Genomic DNA, 21,670 nt, shown 5'->3' with positions numbered 1-21,670 from the left:
AGTGGTTCGGGTCTGGAATGCACTGCCTGGAAGTTTGGTGGAGGCAGGTTCAATCAAGGCATTCAAGAGGGCATTAGATGATTATTTGAATAGAAACAATGTGCAGGGGTACAGGGAAAAGTCAGGTCAATGGCACTAGGTCATAATGCTCATTTGGAGAGCCAGTGTAGACACGATGGGCTGAATGGCCTCCACTGTTAAGATTCTGTGATCCTGTGATTCTTTAGAAGTATAGAGTTGACTTTCCCCAATTCCACGCTAGCAGGTTTGAAGGCATGGTGGGCTGGGAAAATAGCGTGGAGCTACGCTGGGACACCTTCCCAATACATTTTCGCTGCTGGGGATGTTTCACAGTACGGCCTGGAAAATGGATTGGCTTTTTGTAAATTTATTCGTTCATGGGATGTGGACATCACTAGCTAGACCAGCATATATTGTCCATCCCTAATTGCCCTTGAGAAGGCTGTGGTGAGCCGCTGAACGAAGGCAGGCAGCCAATTTACATATTAAATCCCCAATTAGGGATGAATTAGAAGGCTTGCTGGCATTTTGATGGCAGCAGGGTGGCCTCCTGCTACTTGTGAAGGCCGTCAGCTCCCTCAGTGTGGGGGGGTGCTGCTGGAGCCAGAGGCTCTATCTCCCAATGACAAGGCCACCGGCAGCAAAGAGCTGAAACGCTGCTGTTGGAGGGGACTTCCTGCTTGGATCCTCTTGGGATTGCTGAGGCTCTTGAGCTCCAGGCCCAGTAATTGGGCCTCCAACATTGGGACAAGAACAGAAAATGCTGGAAAAACTCAGCACCTGTGAAGAGAAAAAAAAAAGTTAAAATTTCAAGTCCTTATGACTCTCCTTCAGAACTAAGCTCTTTATTTTCTCTCTTTTAGCTCTGAAGAAGAGTCATACGGACTCGAAACGTTAACTCTGGTTTTTTTTCTCTCCACAGACGCTGTTAGACCTGCTGAGTTTTTCCCGCATGTTCTATTTTTGTTTCAGATTTCCAGCATCCGCAGTATTTTGCTTTTATCTCCAACATTGGCGTTTCAAGTTGTGACCTTTTATTATAACAATAAAAATGAAAGTGAATAAAATGAGTTAAACTGAAAGACTTGCATTTATATAGCACCCTTCATGACCAATGGACATCCATTAGTGCGTTACAGCCAATTAAGTACTTTTGAAGTGTAGTCACTGTTGTAATGTAGGGAATGTAGGAACAGTGTTTTACCTTTCTGTTAGGCATTTTACATCCTCTGACCTTAACAATAAGTTTAGATCATAATTATTGGCTCTATTTTCTCAGGGACTATTTACTCCTCCTCTGGTCCCACCTATTGTTTCTTTACTTGGCCTATTAATATCCACCATCATTCCTTTTGTCCTTTAATCGCTGCTGTCCTCCATCCTATCAGAGATTTTTCCCTTTGTTCATCCATGCCCTCCCCGTGATCAGCCCAACAAAACCCCTCATTTTCCCTGACTCTGTACTTGTTTATGAACTGGTGAATCTCTTACACAGCTGTCTTCACTATTTTTCAAGCAAGGGCCACTTTAGCAGAAAACCTGCAGTGTGAGAGCCACATCGACTACTAAATTAGCATTGCTTACTACTCCAGTAACTCACTTGGACCAAAAAAATACACGACACCAACGGTTGAGTACTCTGCTAGTTCTATGGTGGATGCTATGGTAATATAACTGTTACTATACAATGCACATACTTAGATATACTTATTGGAGCACATTGTTGACATGCAAAGAAGACTGACTTTTGATAGGCTCGGTACACATTTTTTAATGTTAAAAATAAAATAAATAGGAATATAATGCTGGATTGGGCTCCCTTACCACAACCCTCTGAGGATAAAGCGGTTACTGCAAATGGACGGATGGAGTCGGAGAACCGCACTTAGTGCCGATGGGAGCAGCCACTGGCTCGCGGATCTTGCAATGAAGAACACAGTTCTAACATCTTTCAGTTCATCAATCTGAAACATTAACTCTGTTTCTCTTGCCACAGATGATGGCACACTTGCTGAGTATTTCTAGGATTTTCTGTTTCTATTTCAGACTTATTTAATGAACTCATTGGTGGTACAACAACATGTGAATCAGGACCAAGCACATCCAGAGTTCCTCCAAAATACCAACATAGCAGCTAGTTTCAATAGTTTACCATTTCCTGAGTGGAAAATGCATGTGTAAGGTATTTACACATAGCGTAGAAAATATTTCCTTATACAAGTAAGGTTAAAAAAGTGGCCTTGATGCCTCAATGGATTAATGCTGAGAAAAAAAGAAAGACCCAGCCAGCTTCAACTGCTTCATCAGTGACCTTCCCACCATCAGAAGGTTTTTAAACTTTTTTTCTCTCACAGGATGTGGGCTTCGCTAGCTAGGCCAGCATTTATTGCCCATCCCTAATTGCCCTGGTGGTGGTGAGCTGCCTTCTTGAACCGCTGCAGTCCCTGTGCTGTAGGTACATCCTCGGTGCTGTTAGAAAGGGAGTTTCAGGATTTTGACCCAGAAATAGTGAAGGAACGGTGATATAGTTCCAAGTCAGAATGGTGTGTGAGTTGGAGGAGAAGCCTGGATATTGTCCAGGTCTTGTTGCACTTGGACATGGACTGCTTTAGTATCTGAGGAGTCACGAATGGTGCTGAACATTGTGCAATCATCAGCGAACATCCCTATTTCTGACCTTATGATGGAAGGGAGGTCATTGGTGAAGCAGCTGAAGATGGTCGGGCCGAGGACACTATCCTGTGCAACTCCTGCAATGATGCCCTGGGACTGAGATGATTGATCTCCAACAACCACAACCATCTTCCTTTGTGCAAGGTATGGCCCCAACCAATGGAGAATTTTCCCCTGATTCTCATTGACTCCGGTTTTGCTAGGATTCCTTGATGCCACACTCAGTCAAATGCTGCCTTGTCAAGGGCAGTCACTCTCACCTCATCTTGGGAGATCAGATTTTTTGGCCATATTTGGAACAAAGCTGTGATGAGGTCAGGAGCTGAGTGACCCTGGTGGAACCTGGTTGAAAGTGCAAATGTTCACTGATGATATCACAGTACTCAGTTCCATTTGCAACTCTTCAGAAGCCATTGGTGCCCACAGCAAGATCAGGACAACATTCAGGCTTGGGTTGATAAGTAACATTCATGCCACATAAGTACCAGGGCAATGACCATCTCTAATGCATGAGAGTCTTATGTGTCATCAGTCAGTAACAGTCTTGCCTCTGGGTTTTGGGTTTAAGTCCTACTCCAGGACTTGAGCACAAAAATAAAAGCTGACTCCAGTGTAGTACTGAGGGCGCATTGCATTATCAGAGGTGTTTCATTTGGATGAGGTGTCAAACCAAGGCCATGTGTCCATCTCAAGATCCCCTTTACACTATTTTGCAGATTAGGGGAGTTCTCTCCCATTTCACAGAATCACAGTGCAGAAGAGGCCCTTCAGTCCATCCAGTCTGTACCGACACGTGAGAAACACCTGACCTACCTACTTAATCCCGTTTACCAGCACTTGGCCCATAGCCTTGAATATTATGACATGCCAAGAGCTCATCCAGGTATTTCCTTGCCAATGTTTATATCTCAATCAACATCACAAGAAAAAACTGGTCAGCTAGTCATTATCTGATTGCTCTTTGTCGGAGCTTGCTATGTGTAAATTGGTTGCCATGTTTTCTACGTTACAACAGTGACCATACTTCAAAAGTACTTCATGGCTGTAAAGCGCTTTGAATTGTTCAGTGGTTATGAAAAGTGCTATATAAATGCAAGTCATTTTTTTTCCTAACCACCTCCCCATGACATTTAACAGCATTACCGTGACTGAATCCCCTGCCATCAATATCTTGGGGTCACCATAGACCAAAAACTTAAATAGGCTGGTGAAGTAAATGCTGTGGCTACAGGAACAGGTCAGAGGCTGTGAATTTTGCCATAAGTAACTCACCTCCTGACTCCCCAAAGCCTGCCCACCATCTATAAGATAAGAGTCAGGAGTGTGATGAAATACCCTCCACTTGTCTGGATGAATGCAACTCCAACAACACTCAAGAAGCTCGATACCATCCAAGACAAAGCAGCCTGCTTGCTTGGCACCCCATCCACCATTTTAAACATTCACTCCCTCCACCACGGGTCACAGTGGCAGCAGTGTATACCATCTATAAGCATCATTGCAGCAACTCGCCAAGCCTCCCTCGACAACATCTTCCAAACCCATGACCTTTTTCTAGAAGGATAAGGGCAGAAGGCACATGGGAACACCAGTGCCTACAAGATACCCTCTAAGTCACACATTATCCTGTCTTGGAAATATATCGCCATTCTTTCACCGTTGTTGGGTCAAAATCCTGGAACTCCCTCCCAAACAGCACTGTGAGAGTACCTACACCACATGGACTGCAGCAGTTCAAGAAGATGGCTCACCACCACCTTCTCAAGGGCAATTAGAATTGGATAATAAAGGATGGCCTTGCCAGTGACATCTACATCCCATAAACAAATAAAAGAAATCCCTGTCTAAACCTCTCTACCTCTTTTGCCTCCTTTAAAATCTACTTACAAATTTCTGCGATTCAGTGTCAAATTTTGTTTGATAATGTTCCTGTGAAGCACCTTGTGACATTTTCCTATGTTAAAGGAGCTGTATGAATACAAATTGTTGTTGTTATGGTATTGAACTAGTAAGTACAGAGTTTGTGTGTTCAAATTCCACCACAGCAAGTTGTGAAATTCAATTCAATTAAGCTGGCAGGAGTGTGATGGAATATTCTCCACTTGTCTGGATGAGTGCAGTTCCAACAACACTCAAGAGGTTTCACACCACCTAGGCTAAAGCAGCCCACTTAGTTGGCACCACATCCACAAACATTCACTCCCTCCACCACCAAATAACAGTGACGGCAGTGTGTACTACCTATAAGATGCACTGCAGAAACTCACCAAGGCTCCTTAGGCAGCACCTTCCAAACCCACGACCACTACCATCTAGAAGGACAAGGGCAGCAGATAGATGGGAACAGCACCACCTGGAAGTTCCTCTTCAAGTCACTCACCATCCTTACTTGGAAATATATCACTGTTCCTTCACTGTCACTGGGTCAAAATCCTGGAACTCCCTTCCTAACAGCACTGTGGATGTACCTACACCACATGGACTGCAGTGGTTCAAGAAGGCAGCTCACCACCACCTTCTCAAGGGCAATTAGGGATGGGCAATAAATGCTGGCCTAGCCAGCGATGCCCACATCCCGTAAATGAATTAACAAAATGTTTAATTGGATAGCTTTGTCAAAGAGCAAGCACAGGTGTGATGGGTCGAATGGTCGCCTGTGGTGTACAATTTTGACAGCCTCTGGGAAGAGGTGCTGTATGGGACCTTAGTCCAGCATGTAGAGACTTAGGGGTCCAGGTACATAGATCATTAAATGTCATGAACAAATACAAAAAAAAATCAGAAAGCCTAACGAATTACTGCCCTTTATATTTAGAGGAATAGAATACAAATGGGTTGTTTCAGTGATACAAGGCCTTGGTTAGACCAGACTTGTAGTGCTCTGAGCAGTTCTGGACACCAGACCTTAAGGATATATTCCCATGGGCATCAGCTAAAAATTAGAGGCGGATCTTTCAGCACTGTGCTCCAGCATATATCAACACCTTCAGAGAGAGGGGGAATAGGGGATCAAAATTGGAAAGAAAAATTAATTTCTTTTCTTGGAATGATAGCTCTTCCCATGGGCTGAATTTTCTGGTTGGTGTTGGGTGGGGGGGGTGGGGGGGGGTGGGTGCGGAGTGGGGGTCGGCGCGGACCCGGTCGCCGCCCGCAATTGGGTCCGCGCCTCCATTTTATGTGGGGGGGGCCAATTAAGGTCCACCAAGCGTAATGCACAACTCCCAAGGATAGCAGGAGTGGTTGGGTGGGCAGGCAGTGGGAGTGCACTGTCCAATGGCGACCCGGCAGCCTGTTTATATGAAGCGCTGGCAGCCTTTACAAGGCTGCTCACAATGGCAAGTGGAAGGGCTCACCAGAGGGCTTCTGGTGAGCAGGCCAGTCCGGATGGAGCAGCCCAGGATGGAGGGCAGGGCAGCAGAGCAGGGGAGGCTGGAGGGTGGGGCGGGGGGGCCAGTGTGCCCCTCATTTTTCAGATGACTGCCTTGCTGCCCTCCTCAAGGAGGTGGCAGCACGGCGGGAGGTGCTGGGTCCCCAGGATGGGAGGAAGAGGGCCCCCCACATGATGAAACATGCCTGGGAGGAGGTGGCAGAGGTGGTGAGCTCCCGCGACGTGGTGCGACGCACCTGGATCCAGTGTTCCAAGCGCTTCAACGATTTGTTGCGCTCTGGCAGGGTGAGTACCATGTTGGCATTGGTCACTTAACCCAGCAGGTCGTCTTTCCCCCAGGTGCTCCCCCCACCCCTGCCCCCCCAAGACTGAGTGTAGTGACTGCATTGAATCATTGACGGCATTTGCCCTTTGCTGGGCGGGCCAGCAGATATTACCCATGCCAAGGTCAGCCTGAGAGAGTGATGAAGAGATGTGTTTTGCCCCCGCAGCATGTGTAACACTGAGTCCCACATGACTGGTTTGGTGGCAACCTGGAGGAGCTGCACCTAGGCACAGTGCTGGAACTCCAGGGCATGTCCAGGTCAGGGTGATGACATGCTGGGAGGGGAACTTCAAGCTGGTGTGGCAACAAACCGTCTGCTGTGCTCTGTGCTCCATGTGCTTGTGCCTCCTTGCTATGGAAGGTTAGACCATGCGGTGCCTAATTTGATGTAGAAAGCATGTGTCCAAGGGAGGGGGGTGGGGAACAGGCCCAGCATCTTTGTGTGAGTGTTCATCAGCAGGAGGCACTGGAGCCCTGATATGTCCCACTCTAGTTAAGGTGGGCCATTCGCGAAGAGAGCCCATGTACAATTTACTCGTCTCTCATTTTCAGGAGAAGAATGTTCATAATGCTGCAGAGCGTGTGAGGACTGGCGGCGGCCAGGCGCAGATCGCCATTCTTAGCTGGTTCGAGTAGGAGGCCCTGCATCTGGAGAGGCTCCATGCGCCCAGGTCCACTGGTGTCAGTGAGGCTGGGGTGCCACAGCCAGGTATTTATGCCCAACAGTGAGGTCAGCATTGTCCTCCCAACAGCCATGGCAGTGCTGAATGTTAATTGATTTAATTTTGCAACATGGCTTGACCATTGGTTACGGAAGGATGAGCGCATAATGATGCACTTTGTCATTGTCTCCACGTTAACTGATCCACTGTACTTGTTCTTCCTTTCAGCATCATCGGAGTAGGGCCGGGAGGAGGAGCAGCAGATGCCCACTCTCACACCTGAGGGGCCTTAAGTCTCACCAGCATCACACCATTTCTGCAAGGCAGGCACAAATGCAGATACCAATGCCTTGGTGGGAATTCGAATATCAGCTAGTGTCCCGGGGCACTTCACAGTCGCTGCAGGAGCTGGCAGAGACACAGAGTGCCCATGGCGCCAGCAGTCGGAGGACTGCAGGGTACCAGGCACATGCTCAGTCGGTGCTTGATGATGTTCCTCTGCAGTCACCCACGATGCAGCAAGCACAGGAAATGCGGCCGGGTGTGCGGGAGCATCTGGAGGAGATATGTGAGGCTATGCTTGGCTTGGTCTCCATGGCAGAGGAGTCTATGCGGACGATCACCGAAGCAGTGAGCCACATGTCCAAGCGCCATGCATCCTCCATGGAAAGAGTGGTGACTCTCGTGGAGAGGCTACTCCAGGAGACCTGCCAGGGCTTCCTGGGGATACACTCGGACCAGCAAGCCCTCACACTGGCATTGACCTCAGCTGATCAGTGCCAGTGTGGGAGATGGTCTGGGCATCAAGTTTCCCAGCTCGGTACCCATTCATCCACGGTGAGCAGGGAGGTCTGAAGTGACCTCATGTTGGCGCAGCAGCTGCCTGGTGTCTCTGCGGGCACTTCTCAGGGCACTCCGGATGACGGCGACAGCTCCTCAGCCCCTCTCCCAGTGACCATAGCATCCGGCGAGGCTGCGACGACAGGGGAGATGCCAGCATGGAACTGGCAGCTCCCTCCCAGGCAGGGCCAGCACAGGCTCCATGGGCCAGAGGATGACCACCAAGATCATTGAGGCCTACAGGACAGCAGAGTCAGCAGGCTGTCTCAGATGCCACTCGCAGCAAGTGGTCAGCACCAAGACGTAGCACCCGGAAATGAAAACATAAGGCACCTTAGGCACACCACGGATTTATCACTGGTGCTTTTGTATTGGCCCGAGATGAGGTCCTTATGATTTGTTTTGGTTTGTAACACTATTGTCTTTTTTTTGGAATAAGTTGGTTTGCTTGACATATTAAATTCAGATGTGGCCCCTGCACGCCAGTGGGAAAATTCTGCCCCATGTGTAAGAGAGAATTGGTTTGCATGTGATGTAGATTTGGCATTTTTAACAATGAACGTGTTTTCTTTTAGCTGTTCCTGTTTACCCCACTCCTCGTCCGGTAACCGAAGACCCATCGGCTGGAGATTTCCAAAGTAAGCATTTACAATTTTACACTGAGCATGGTGCCCAAGGGCTACTGAGGATTTGATAGGTATCGTGTCATGGCAGGGTCCAGAGGTGGCCAGAAAGCATCTTCATCACAATTGTGCAACGGTGCTACCGGGAGTCACACACCACAACATGACTCGGTAATTAAAGGGCTAAATGATAAAAAATGTTTTATTCATTTCTGTCAGCTCCTTTAAACTATAAATTACATTCAAGCAAAGATTTTACGGGCAGAATCTTCACCTCAGGGTTGGGAAACAGGGGCCAGGATTTCCTTTTTTCTTTATTCTTTCATGGGATGTGGGTGTCATGAGCAAGCCCAGTATTTGTTGCCCATTCCTAACTGCCCTTGAATTGAGGGCTTGCTAGGCCACTTCAAAGGGCAGTTAAGAGTCAACCACATTGCTGTAAATCTGGAGCCACATGTAGGCCAGACCAAATAGAGAGGGCAGATTTCCTTCTCTAAAGGGTAGCCTTCGGCTGTACCTCAACCAGGTAGGCAGGAAGAGCCTGCAGGCCGACCTAAAACACTGGCACCCCTAGGTGGGTTTTTATGACAATTGATGATAGATTCATGGTCACTATTACTGAGACAAGCTTTATATTTCAGATTTATTCATTGAATTCAACCTATGTCCCCAGATCATTAGCCTGGTCTCTGGGTTACTTGTCCCATGACATCACCACTATGTCACCATCTCCCCATTTTAAATTCCAGCTTCCAAACCTGTCCAGGGAAAATAGTCACTCATTGGAATTTTTACTGCTGTGCTCCCTTAGTTGGCATGGAGACAGGTTCCCTGTCCAATTATGGGTGGTGGGCGGGCTCTTGAACCAATCAGAGGCCTTCCAGCTTCAGAGGCACACCCAGCTGAATTAAGTAACTGAGAAGGGACTTCAACATGAAACATGAAAAGCTGTTACAACAACTTTTTTTTAACACTTTAATTAAAAGATAAAAAAGCGGGCAGGCTACCACTGTGCCAGGGGTCATTGGCGGGAGCCCTGCTGCAGGACAGCCTTCGGCTATACCTCAATCCAGGTAGGCAGGAAGAGCCTGCAGGTCGACCTAGAACACTGGCACCCCCAGCCTGCTGCAGGGTGCTAGCCTTCATGCAATTAATCTGCCCCAGTCAGCCTCCTTCATTGCTGGTTGACAAGGCTCTTAATGAGCCTAATTGCCTGCCTGCCTTGTGGGAGGTGGGAGACCTTCCTCAGCCCGAACCTGCACCAGGCAAAAAGGTCAGGAAACCAACATGTGGCTGGCCTTGTAATTTTTGGGCTCCGTCCACCTCTGTCCTGACATTTGAGGGGCCTGAAAATTCATTCCTATGAATCTGATTACATCGATGGGTCATTCTTTACTGTGAAAATTATCCACAGAAACAGTTCATGTGAATTTTTAAGTTTGTTTTGAATTCTAGTAAGCTAAAATAAAAAGGTATTTATGAACAGAAGACAGCTCTTAATTTAAAGAAAGTATTTAGCACCAAGTGCTGCAAGACACATTTCTAAAGTTCTGCTGTTAGGAAAATATTCTTATCAGGGAAATAAAGTTATGACGTTTCGTGCGCTGGAATTTTTCAAATAGCAATCGGAAAGTATCCAGATGGAAACCATTCTGTATTTTAGTAAGTGAAAAAAAGAGTTTTTCAACAAATCCTGCTTGTGAAATTCAGTCAGTATTGAACAAGTTTATTTCTCTTTGTGACATTCCTGCTTTCAGCTCATGAGGTATACAAAAGGACCTATAGTACCATCATACCATGGGGATAGAATTTCACCCCTCCACTGTTGCAAGTTTCTAGTTTCTGTTGTATTGCTGTGCACGTCTCAGCTCACCCAAAGCTGAGACAGGAAAGGGGTTCCCAAGTGGGGAAATCGCCACTATACTGCACTTATGTGGCAAGCCTAACAGTAACATTGATGAAGGTCTAGAGCAGGCCACCTGCTCACCAACTCAGCTGCAAGAAAAACAAAAGGAGGTAAAATCAAAGAGAAAACTTAGAGGGTAGCCAAAACTAAAAATGTTCTTCTTTAGATACCTGATGGAGATTAGGAGCTTATTGTATGTGAAAATCCAACCATTAAGCCATTTGTTATCAAGCTATGGACTAACATGACGGAACTCGAAAGTCCAAAACCTGCAATGATCTCTTCCCCAGCATCAATAGAACATTGTGGCACAATGTTGTTTAAGACTATGAGGATGTGGTCAACAGCATTGGAGTGGAAAATGTCAATGTACACTGATAGGCAGTTTTGTTTTGGAATTGAAGTACTGATTTTTCAGTCATTTGCTTTTGCTCTTTACAGATTGTAAATGTAATGTGCAGGGCACAGTAGCAAATACTTGTTACGTGGATCCTTACACTCGGCATTGTGATTGCAAACCACACTACACTGGTCCCTACTGTACTCACTGTGCCACAGGATACTTTGGAAATTATTGTCAACGTAAGTATGTACAAACCAAAAATTAAGTTGCTAAGTGGCTACATCATCTATTTAGATAGCTTTTAACAGATCAAGAGAAATTATTTCCTCTAGGGGGAAGAGTCCAGAATAAGGGGGTATAACCTTAAAATTAGAGTTGGGCCATTCAGGAGTGTTGTCAGGAAGCACCTCTTCACATAATAGTGGAAATATAGAAGCCTCTCCCTCACAAAGTTTTGAAGCTGGGGATCAATTAACAATGCTAAAATTGAGATTGATAGATTTTTGTTGTGGATCCAAATAGAATTCAGATGAAGATCAGTCACAATTAAATTGAATAGTGGAGCAGATTCAATGAACTGAATAGCCTCCTCCTGTTCCTATTTCAGATAGTCACAATCCAATTGTTCACCAATGGGTTAAAAAGAAAATTGACTGTTGAAGTTTTTGATATATTTTTATTAATTTTATGTTGACTCTCATGACATGTCAAATTTTAATAAGCCAAGCAATATGAAACTATTCATTTAGTCATTTGGTAGTACAGAATTTGGGTATTGCTGGAAAAAGACATTTTGTCAAAGCTTTTCATCTTGTACTGATCAGAACAATCGCAAGAATACCAATGCCAGGGGAAGCAACAACTTTATACTGTGTGAAAAGCTTGGCAGTTAACTGTCAGTCACCATTAACTGCTACATTCTCCGTGGCAATGCTTCCACCAATCAGAGTCCACAAGCACTCTCTTCTCATACAGTTTAAAGTAGTTGTTTCCCCTGACATTAGTATCCTTGCGAAGATCCTGATGAGTGCAAGATGAAAAGCTTTGACAAAATGCCTTTTTTCATCAATACTGTATTCATTAGCACTGTGTTCCAATTGTGTGATGTTTTATTTGGGAGTTGTAAATAGGGGCATTGATACAAGGGCAAGAAGTCTCATCCATTTGTACAAGACAATAGTTCGGTCATTGTGGTGTAATGTGTACAAGTCTAGGTTCCCCATTAGAGAAGAGACATTAAAACCATAAAGAATATTCAGCATAGATTCACCAAGATGGTACCGAGAATGAGATGCTATAGTTCTGAGGAGAGGTTTGAGGTTTGCAACAATTTCCCTGGTGCAAAGATTGAAAATTTTCAGGCTAGCTTTTTAAAATGATTACAGGTTTCAATGGGGAGAAATGGAAAAGCCTGTTTGGTGTATTTGAGGCTGGGGTGGGGATATTAACTTAACAAAAATTGAAGGCAGCGATTGGAAATCTGAAACCAAAACAGAAAATGCTGGAAACACTCAAAACCATCTGTGAAAGGAACTGACGAGTTGACATTCTAATGAAGGGTTTTGGCTTACACATTAACTTGGCACATGTCTGAAATGTCAGTGTACTACTGTTGATATTCTTTTAATTGTAAAACTCTTAAATTAGTCCTTATGACTGTCCGTGGTTTCCAGGTTAATTATTATTGATGTAACAAAGGAACTGGATACATTTCATACAATGACACAACACAGCATGAGGTCATTTGGTTTATTATGCATTTGCAGCCTCGTTGAAAGAGCCATCCAATTAATCCCACTTCCCCTGCTCTTTCCCCATAGTCTTGCAAATTTTTCCTTTTCAGGTATGTATCCAATTTCCTTTGAAACTTAGTATTGAATCCGCCCTTTCAGCCACTGCATTCCAGATCAACAACTCGCTGAGTAAAAATAAATTTCTCATTTCGTCTCTGAGTCTTTTTACCAATTACTTTAAATCTGTGTTCTCTGTTATCGACCCTCTTGTCAGTGGAAACACTTTCTCCTTATTTGCTGTTATTGAAACCCTTTATTATTTTGAACACCTCTAGCAAGTCTCACCTGTACAAATAATTAAGTGAAATAATAGCTTTGGGCAGCTTCTACGCAGTTGTATGATGTATTACAACTGCAGTATCAACAACAAAATCATTTGCTTTCTCCTTTTCTTGAGTAAGAGGCATGCGAGGAGACAGGCGACTACACCGGAGTGAGACGGAGACCGACTGAGTAGTGAATTAGGCTCACTTGGGAATTCGGTGCACAGGGGAAAGAGGTGTGGTATACATAGGAATTATTCTAAGTCAGTAACAGGAGCAGCTGAGCAAAAACAGACCTGGGTGTAAACCTCAACTTCAGAGCTGAGTTTGAAAAACAAATTGAACAGTGACATCACAGGAAAACTGTAAGTTCATTGGTTGGTAAGAAACTGCTGTTAGGGAGTGTCTTTAAATAGCTGTAAATTAGAAAAGCGTATTATTTTTAAAGAAGTAGCTACTTGTATTTGAGTAAGAAACACTAGGAATACGTGGAAGTCAGGGCAATAACCCAATTTAATATAAGTAAACCAAAGTAAAATAAAGTTAACATAAGGGCAGGGCAGCTTGGACGTGTGGAATGCATGTCCTGTAATATGTGGGAAGCCGTGGACACTACTGGTGACCTAGAAGACCACATGTGCAGGAAGTGCTGCCAGCTGCAGAAACTTGAGCTCTGGGTTTCAGAGCTCTAGCGGCAGCTGGAATCACTGTAGTACATCCATGAGGCTGAGAGCTATGTGGATAGTATGTTCAAAGAGGTGGTCACTCCACAGGTTAGGAGCCTGGAGGCAGAAAATGAATGGGTGACTGCTAGTCAGTCCAAAGGAACCAGACAGGTAGTGCAGGAGTCCCCTGGGGTCCCGCTCGCTAATCAGTTTTCCACTATGGATACTGGTGAGGGCGTTGGGTCCTCAGAGGAGTGCAGTCAGAGCCAAGTTTGTGGCACCATGAGCAGCTTGGCTGTATGGCAAGGGAGGAAGAAGAAAGGGAGAGCAGTAGTGATTGGGGATTCGTTAGTTAGGAGAGCAGACAGGCGTTTCTGCAGCCATAGACATGACTCCAGAATGGTATGTTGCCTCCCTGTTGCCAGGGTCAAGGATGTCACTGAGCAGCTGCAGGACATTCCTCTGGAGGAGGGTGAACAGCCAGAGGTTGGGGTCCACATTGGTACCAATGACTTAGGTAGGAAGGGGGATGTGGTCAGAATTTAGGGAGCTAGGCAGAAAATTAGGAAGCAGGACCTCAAAAATAGTAATCTCCGGATGACTCCCGGTTCCACGTGCAAGTTAGTACAGAAATAGGAGGATAAGGCATTTGAATGCATGGCTGGAAAGCTGGTGCAGGAGGGAGGGCTTTAGATTCCTGGGACACTGGGACTGGCTCTGGGGGAGATGGCACCTGTACAAGCTGGGCGGGTTGCACTTGAACAGAGCTGGGACTGAGTTCCTTGTGGAGCATTTTGCTAAGTGCTGTTGGGAGGGCTTTAGACTAACTCAGCAGGGGTGTGGGAACCAGAAGAGAATATTGGAGAGTAATACCAAGCTGCACAAAATACTGGGAGAGACAGATAGCACTAGAATAGAGAATAATATGTTAATAGGCTAGACAGAGTAAGGGAGAAAGTAATGAAGTCTAAATCAGGGTTATACTGCATGCATGTGAATGCACGGAGTATAGTGAATAAGATTGGTGAGTTACAGGCACAGATTGCCAAGTGGAATTATGATGTTGTGGCGATAACAGAGACCTGGCTCAAGGAAGGGCAGGACTGGGTGTTAAATATTCCTCTGTACAAGGTGTTCAGGAAAGATAGGGCAGGAAGAAAAGGAGGGGGGGCTGGCCGTATTGGTTAAGGAGAGCATTTCTGTGCTGGAGAAAGAGGATGTCCCAGAGGGTCCAAGGACAGAATCAATTTGGCTAGAGCTAAGGAACAAAAATGGTGCAATTACATTGCTCGATGTAGTCTATAGGCCACCAACTAGTGGGAAGGATGTCGAGGAACATATCTGCAGGGAAATTACAGAGGGATGCAAACATTAAAGAGTAGTTATAATGAGGGACTTCAATTACCCGAATATAGTCTGGGACAGTGGTAGTGTAAAGGGCGGAGAGGGGAAAGAGTTCCTAGAAAGTGTTAGGGAGAATTTTCTACAGCAGCATGTGTCCAGTCCAACAAGAAAGGAGGCACTGTTAGACCTGGTTCTTGGAAATGAGGTGGGCCAAGTAGACCAAGTGTCAGAGGGGGTACGTTTAGGAGGCAGTGACCATTGTATCATAAGATTTAAGATGACAATAGAAAAGGATAATGGGCAATCCAGACTAAGAATAATTAACTGGGGGAGAGCTGACTTCAATGGGGCAAGAACGGAGCTGGGTCGGATAGGCTGAAACCAAAGGTTGGCGGGAAAAACTATAGCTGAACAATGGGCTACCTTCAAAGAAGAAATGATTTGGGCACTGTCAAGGTATATTTCCTCAAAAGGGAAAGGTAGAGCAAACAAATTCAGAGCTCCCTGGATGAAAAAGGAGATAGAAATTACGATATAAAAGAAAAAGTGTGCTTATGACAGGTGTCAGATAGAAAATATAACTGAAAATCATGCTGAATACAGAAGGTTCAGAGGACAGGTGAAGAAGCGATAAGAGAAGCGAAGAGGGATAATGAGAAAAGTCTACTATAGGCACATGAATAGTAAAAAGGTAGTAAAAGGAGGAGTAGGGCCGATCAGCGACCAAAAGGGGGATTTACATATGGAGGCAGGGGGCATGACTGAGTTGTTAAATAAATACTTTACATCTGTCTTTACCAAGGAAGCAGATGCTACTGAGGCCACAGTGGCAGAGGTGGAAACTCTGTCAGTAGAAGGGATCAAAATTAATAAGGAGGAAGTATTGGATAAACTGTTGGTACTTAAAGTTGACAAGGCACCGGGACCAGATGAGATGCATCCAAGGATATTGAAGGAAGTGAAAATGAAAATTGCAGGGGCACTGGCTGTAATCTTTCAGTCTTCCCTAGACTCAGGGGAGGTGCCAGATGACTAGAGAATTGCAAACATTACGCCCTTGTTCAAAAAAGGTTGTAACGATAAACACAGCAATTGCAGACCAGTCTATTTAACTTCGGTGGTGGGAAGCTTCTAGAAACAATTATTCGGGATAGAATTAATATTCACATGGAAAAATGTGGGTTGATTAGGAAGAGCCAGCATGGATTTCTTAAGGGAAAACCGTATTTAACTAACTTGTTGGAGATTTTTGAAGAGGTAACAGCGAGGATTGATGAGGGTAATGCTGTTGATGTGGTGTACATGGACTTCCAAAGGGCATTCAATATAGTGCCGCACAACTGACTTGTGAGAGAAGTTATAGCTCATGGAACAAAAGGGACAGTAGCAACATGGATACAAAATTGGCTGAGTGACAGGAAACAGCGAGTAATGGTTAATGGATATTTTTTTGGCTGTTGGAAGGTTCGTAGTGGAGTTCCCCAGGGTCAGTATTGGGACCCTTGCTTTTCCTGATATTCATTAATGATATAGATCTTGGTGTGCAGGGGACAACTTCAAAGTTTGTCAATGATACAAAGCTTGGAAGCATTGTAAACTGCAAGGACAGTGTATAACCTCAAAAGGACATAAACAAGTTGATGGAGTGGGAAGATAGATGGCAGATGAAGTTCAATGCAGAGAATGTAAGGTAATTCATTTTGGTAGGAAGGACATGGAGAGACAATATAAAGTAAGGGGTACAACTTTAAAGGGTGTTCAGGAGCAGATAGACCTGGGTTTATATGTGCATAAGTCATTGAAGGTGACAGGACAGGTAGAGAAGGCAGTTAATAAAGCATACAGTATCCTGGGCTTTATTAGTAGGGGCATAGCGTACAAGAGCAAGGAGATTATGCCGAACTTGTATAGGACACTAGCTAGACCTCAGCTGGAGTATTGTGTACAGTTCTGGGCGCCACACTTTGGGAAAGATGTGAACACATTGGAGAGAGTGCAGAAGACGTTTACAAAAATGGTTCCAGGAATGATAAACTTCAGTTATGAGGAAAGATTGGAGAAGTTGGGTCTGTTCTCTTTGGAGAGGCGAAGTTTAAGAGGAGATTTGATAGAGCTGTTCAAAATCATGAGGGGGCTGGACAGAGTAGATAGGGAGAAACTGTTCCTGCTCATAAAAGGGTCGAGAATGAGAGGGCACAGATTTAAAGTGATTTTCAAATGTAACAAATGTGATGTGAGAAAAAACTTTTTAACACAGGAAGTGGTTCAGGTCTGGAATGGAAATGTGGTGGAGGCAGATTCAATCAAGGCATTCAAGAGGGTATTAGATGATTAATTGAATGGAAACCATGTGTAGTTATGGGGAAGAGGCAGGAGGATGGCAGTAAGTCATAATGCTTATTCGGACAGCCAGTGCAGACACAATGTGGCAAATGGCCTCCTTCTGCGCTGTAACAATTCTGTGATTCAGTGTTCTATTACTCTGACTGCAGACATCCGGTGAGTCCTGCAATTTGCTGCTTTTGTATTATGTATCCAATTCTTTTTTGAAAGTTATTATTGAATCTGGTTCCACCGCCCTTTCAGACAGCACATTCCAGATCATAAAAACTCAGTGTAAAAAAGATTCTCCTCATCAGCCCTCATTTGCTAATTGCCTTAAATCTGTGTCTTCTGGTTACCAAAATCCTGTCAGTGGAAATAGCTTCTCCCTATTTGCTCTTATCAAAGCCCATCATAATTTTGAACATAGATGGGAGAAGAGTTTGCATTATGTTTATACTATTGCTAACACATCGGATTTCCACTCATTGCATTATTAGATGCACTGAAGGCCTGAGACCTTTCATGTGTGTAATGGGCTCAGTGCCCCCCGGTGATGCCATGTGTTGCCAGGCTGCAAATTTGGGTGTGAGATTCATTTGTGTTGTCAAAAATATTTAAATTAGAGGACCTCGTATAATAAAGAAAAGAGAAAATATTGCATTTATATAGAACCATTCATAATTTCAGGATGTCCCAAAGCAATTTTTGAATTGTAGTCACTGTTGTAATGTCATAATCCTGGCAGTCAATTTTTACACAGCAAGCTTCCAAAGACAGCAATAATATTTTTTAATGATGTTGATTGAGGTGCAAATATTGTCCCAGAGCACCGGGGAGTCCTGATCTTCTTCAGACTAGTGACGTGGGATCTTTTTCATCATCTGAGATGGTGGCCTTGTTTGAACCTTAACCACAGAACAACACCCCCACCCGGACTCCCTCAATACTAAACTGTGTTACGTACCCAAGTCTTTGGAGTGGACACTTGAACCCCCAACCTTCTGATTCAGACAGGGAGTTCCACCACTGGGCCATGGCTGCCAATTAACTCATTTGTGTGGAGCAATATTATATACATAGTGGGAAGATTTCCTCTGTTCACTATTTTTTCGTGGAATCATACTGAATAATTCTGAGCAACTCTCTGGTTACAGTCACCTATTGGTAGGAGAGGCTATAAAGTTCCTTCTGGCTCATCTTTCCTCCTATTGTTTTCTTCTTCCCTGAAAACATTCAGACTTACGAGGGGCAGGTGTAGCTCTTTACTGGCTGCTGGTCCTGTAATTGCCAACCCTAATGCTGGCAATTGGGGAACCATCAAGTACACCAGAAAAATATTCAAATGAGTTGACCTTGTGTTAACTGGTGACATTTAAATGCCTGAATGGCATTGCTTGCGAAGCATAGGGACCTTATTATCAACTCCATAATGACCAAGTAAAATTCTTCCCTCCACCTACTCTTCTGTCCTGGAGCATTGTTTGATGATTTTTTAATTAAATTTCAAACAATGCTTGGGAGTTAACTGTCAGTCACCATCAATTGGTGCATTCTTCATTGTAACACCTCTACCAATCAGAGTCTACTTGCCAACCAATCAGCACTCTCTTCTGATATAGTATAAATTGTTGTTCCTTTTGCATTTGGCATTTTTACGAATTGTCCTGATGAGTGCAAGATGAAAAGTTTCAACAAAAAAAATCTCTTTTTCAGCAATACTCAAGTTCTACCAAATGACCATTAATATTTATTAAGAAACTGATTAATATACCAAAGAAAGTAGTAAATAGTTCAGTATAATTATTTCAAGTCATTTTCAGTGATTCAGGTTACTCATAGGCAGAGGACCATTATTAATACTGCCTATTTTTGGTGAGAAACATATTTTCAACTGTATTAATTTTAATGGAAGCTTGAACTGTAACCTAACTAGCACAATTCTGCAGAAATTCTACCCCATAATGCCCAAGTCTGTCTACAGCTCTTGTTACCCAATCCAGTGTTATGACATGACAATGTAACAGAGCCCTGTGCTTACTGTGTCATACCTTCTCTGATTTAAGGCCATTTCTCTTTTTTTTTATTCATTCAAGGGATGTGGGCTTCGCTGGCTGGGCCAGCATTTATTGCCCATCCTTAATCCCCCTTGAGAAGGTGGTGGTGAGCCGTCTTCTTGAACTGCTGCAGTCCATGTGGTGTAGGTACACCCAAAGTGCTGTTAGAAAGGGAGTTCCAGGATTTTGACCCAGCGACAGTGAAGGAACAGCGATATATTTCCAAATCAGTATGATGAGTGGCTTGGAGGGGAACTTCCAACTGCTGGTGTTCCCATGTATTTGCTGCCCTATGTGTAAAACTCCAGTGGCTAGTTGGTAAGAAAGAAAGAAGCCAAGTTTTTTCTTCTTCTTGACAGCTTTATTCCAATTCACATAAAACTCGATTCCATAGACCATCACCTGTTTTCTCCTTTATATGCAACCAGTGGTGTGCGTAATCAATTAACCTTTAATTATTTAACTTAATCACTTGTTGACTATTAACTATTTCCTACCTTAACACTATATGTACAGCCCTTTAATATTATACAATGTTTGTTTAGAATGCCAATGTTACAGTGCTGGCGTGACGCATCAAGTGTGTGACCCAAACACCGGACGGTGTTTGTGTCGAAGTGGATTTCAAGGTTACTTTTGTGAGAGCTGCTCGAAGGGATATTTTCAGTTCCCCCTCTGTGAGCGTAAGTAACAATCGCTACTATTGTTAGACAATGCTGTTTTAGTTACAGTTACAAAGAACAGTGTTCTCATTTCACACTTTAGTCACACAACCTATGTGTCAGATTAGATTAATTTTTTAATACTCCTCCTCAGGAGGATGATTTAAACGCTGAGGGAGAGACATGTCAAAACTACTAAAGTACAGATAATAAATGGGAATCAGTGTTATGATTAATATAGACTTAGCAGTGTAACATGGTAGAGTTATAGAGCCATAGAATGCTACAGCACAGAAAGTGGACATCACTTATGTCTTTCGAATGAGTAATTAAACCAAGGCCCTGCCAGCCTTCTCAGTTGGAAGCAAAGGATCCCATAGCACTATTTTGAAGAAGTGTGAATGAATGAGCAGGGGAGTTCTCCCTGGACTCCTGACCAATATTTATCCCTCAGTCATACATGGGTGGGGTTGGTTGGAGTCATACCCAGCACAAAGGATTGTGGTTGTTGGAGGTCAGTCATCTCAGCTCCAGGACATCACTGCAGGAGTTCCTCAGAGTAGTGTCCTTGGCCCAACCATATTCAGCTGCTTCATCATTGACCTTCCTTCCATCATAAAGTCAGAAGTAAGGATGTTCGCTGATGATTGCACAATGTTCAGCACCATTCGCAACTCCTCAGATACTGAAGCAGTCCATGTCCAAATGCAGTGAGACCTGGACAATATCCAGGCTAGGGCTGACATGTGGCAAGTAACATTCGCACCACCCAAGTGCCAGGCAATGACCATCTCCAACAAGAGAAACGCTAACCATCGCCCCTTGATGTTCAATGGCATTACCATTGCTGAATCCTCCACTATCAACATCCTGGGGGTTACCATTCACCAGAAACTGAACTGGAATCACCATATAAATACTGTGCCTACAAGAGCAGGTCAGAGGCTAGGAATCGTGCGATGAGTAACTCACCTCCTGACTCCCCAAAGTCTGTCCACCATCTACAATATGCATGTCAGGAGTGTGATGGAATACTCCCCACTTGCCTGGATGAGTGCAGCTCCCACAACACTTAAGAAACTGGACATTGCCCAGGACAAAGCAGCCCACTTTATTGGCACCACATCAACAAACATTCACTCGCTCCACAACAGTAGCAGCAGTGTGTACCAACTACAAGATGCAATGCAGGAATTCACCAAGGCTCCTTTGACAGCACCTTCCAAACCGATGACCACTACTGTCTAGAAGGGCAAGGGCAGAAGATAGATAGGAACACCATCACCTGGAAGTTCCCCTCCAAGTCACTCACCATCCTGACTTAGAAATATATCATCATTCCTTTACTGTTGCTGGGTCAAAACCCTAGAACTCCCTTCCTAACAGCACTGTGGGTGTACCTACACCACATGGACTGCAGCAGTTCAAGAAGTCAGCTCACCACCACCTTCTCAAGGGCAGCTAGGAATGGGCAATAAGTGCTGGCCCAGCCAGCGAAGCCCACATCTCGTGAATGAATTAAAAAAAAACATAGGGTTCACTGTTGGGTGGATCAATCAGGATGGGCTGAATGGTCTTATTCATTGTGGTTTCAACTCAGCTGCAGAGGAATTCCATATTAAAATAAATACAAGTTGGCACATCCCATGAGCACTCAAAAAAAAAGCATCGTTTGACCCATTGCTGTAATTGAAACCTTTCCACTGTGGAAAATTTCAAGTTAAAAATTTGTGAGAGAATGTCCCTGAATAAAGGAGTTTAGTTATCTTATTTAAAAAAAGGA

General features: G+C 44.3%; 1 protein-coding gene across 4 annotated transcripts in view; it reads left to right on the top strand.

Annotated features, from left to right (window-relative positions):
- Positions 1 to 21,670, top strand: part of lama3 (laminin, alpha 3) — a 500,534-nt gene that overhangs the window by 208,936 nt on the left and 269,928 nt on the right. For all 4 annotated transcript variants that reach the window (XM_078541180.1, XM_078541178.1, XM_078541182.1 and 1 more), the window contains exons 11-13: positions 8,485 to 8,547; positions 10,880 to 11,020; positions 19,771 to 19,908. In XM_078541180.1, the coding sequence (XP_078397306.1) occupies positions 8,485 to 8,547; positions 10,880 to 11,020; positions 19,771 to 19,908 (342 nt within the window). The remainder of the gene's footprint in view (positions 1 to 8,484; positions 8,548 to 10,879; positions 11,021 to 19,770; positions 19,909 to 21,670) is intronic.

This window comes from Cetorhinus maximus, chromosome 4 (assembly GCF_964194155.1).
Source record: "Cetorhinus maximus chromosome 4, sCetMax3.hap1.1, whole genome shotgun sequence".
Classification (NCBI taxonomy): domain Eukaryota; kingdom Metazoa; phylum Chordata; class Chondrichthyes; order Lamniformes; family Cetorhinidae; genus Cetorhinus; species Cetorhinus maximus.
The sequence above is the reverse complement of the archived record's forward strand: the minus strand, read 5'-3'. Positions and strand labels throughout refer to the sequence as shown.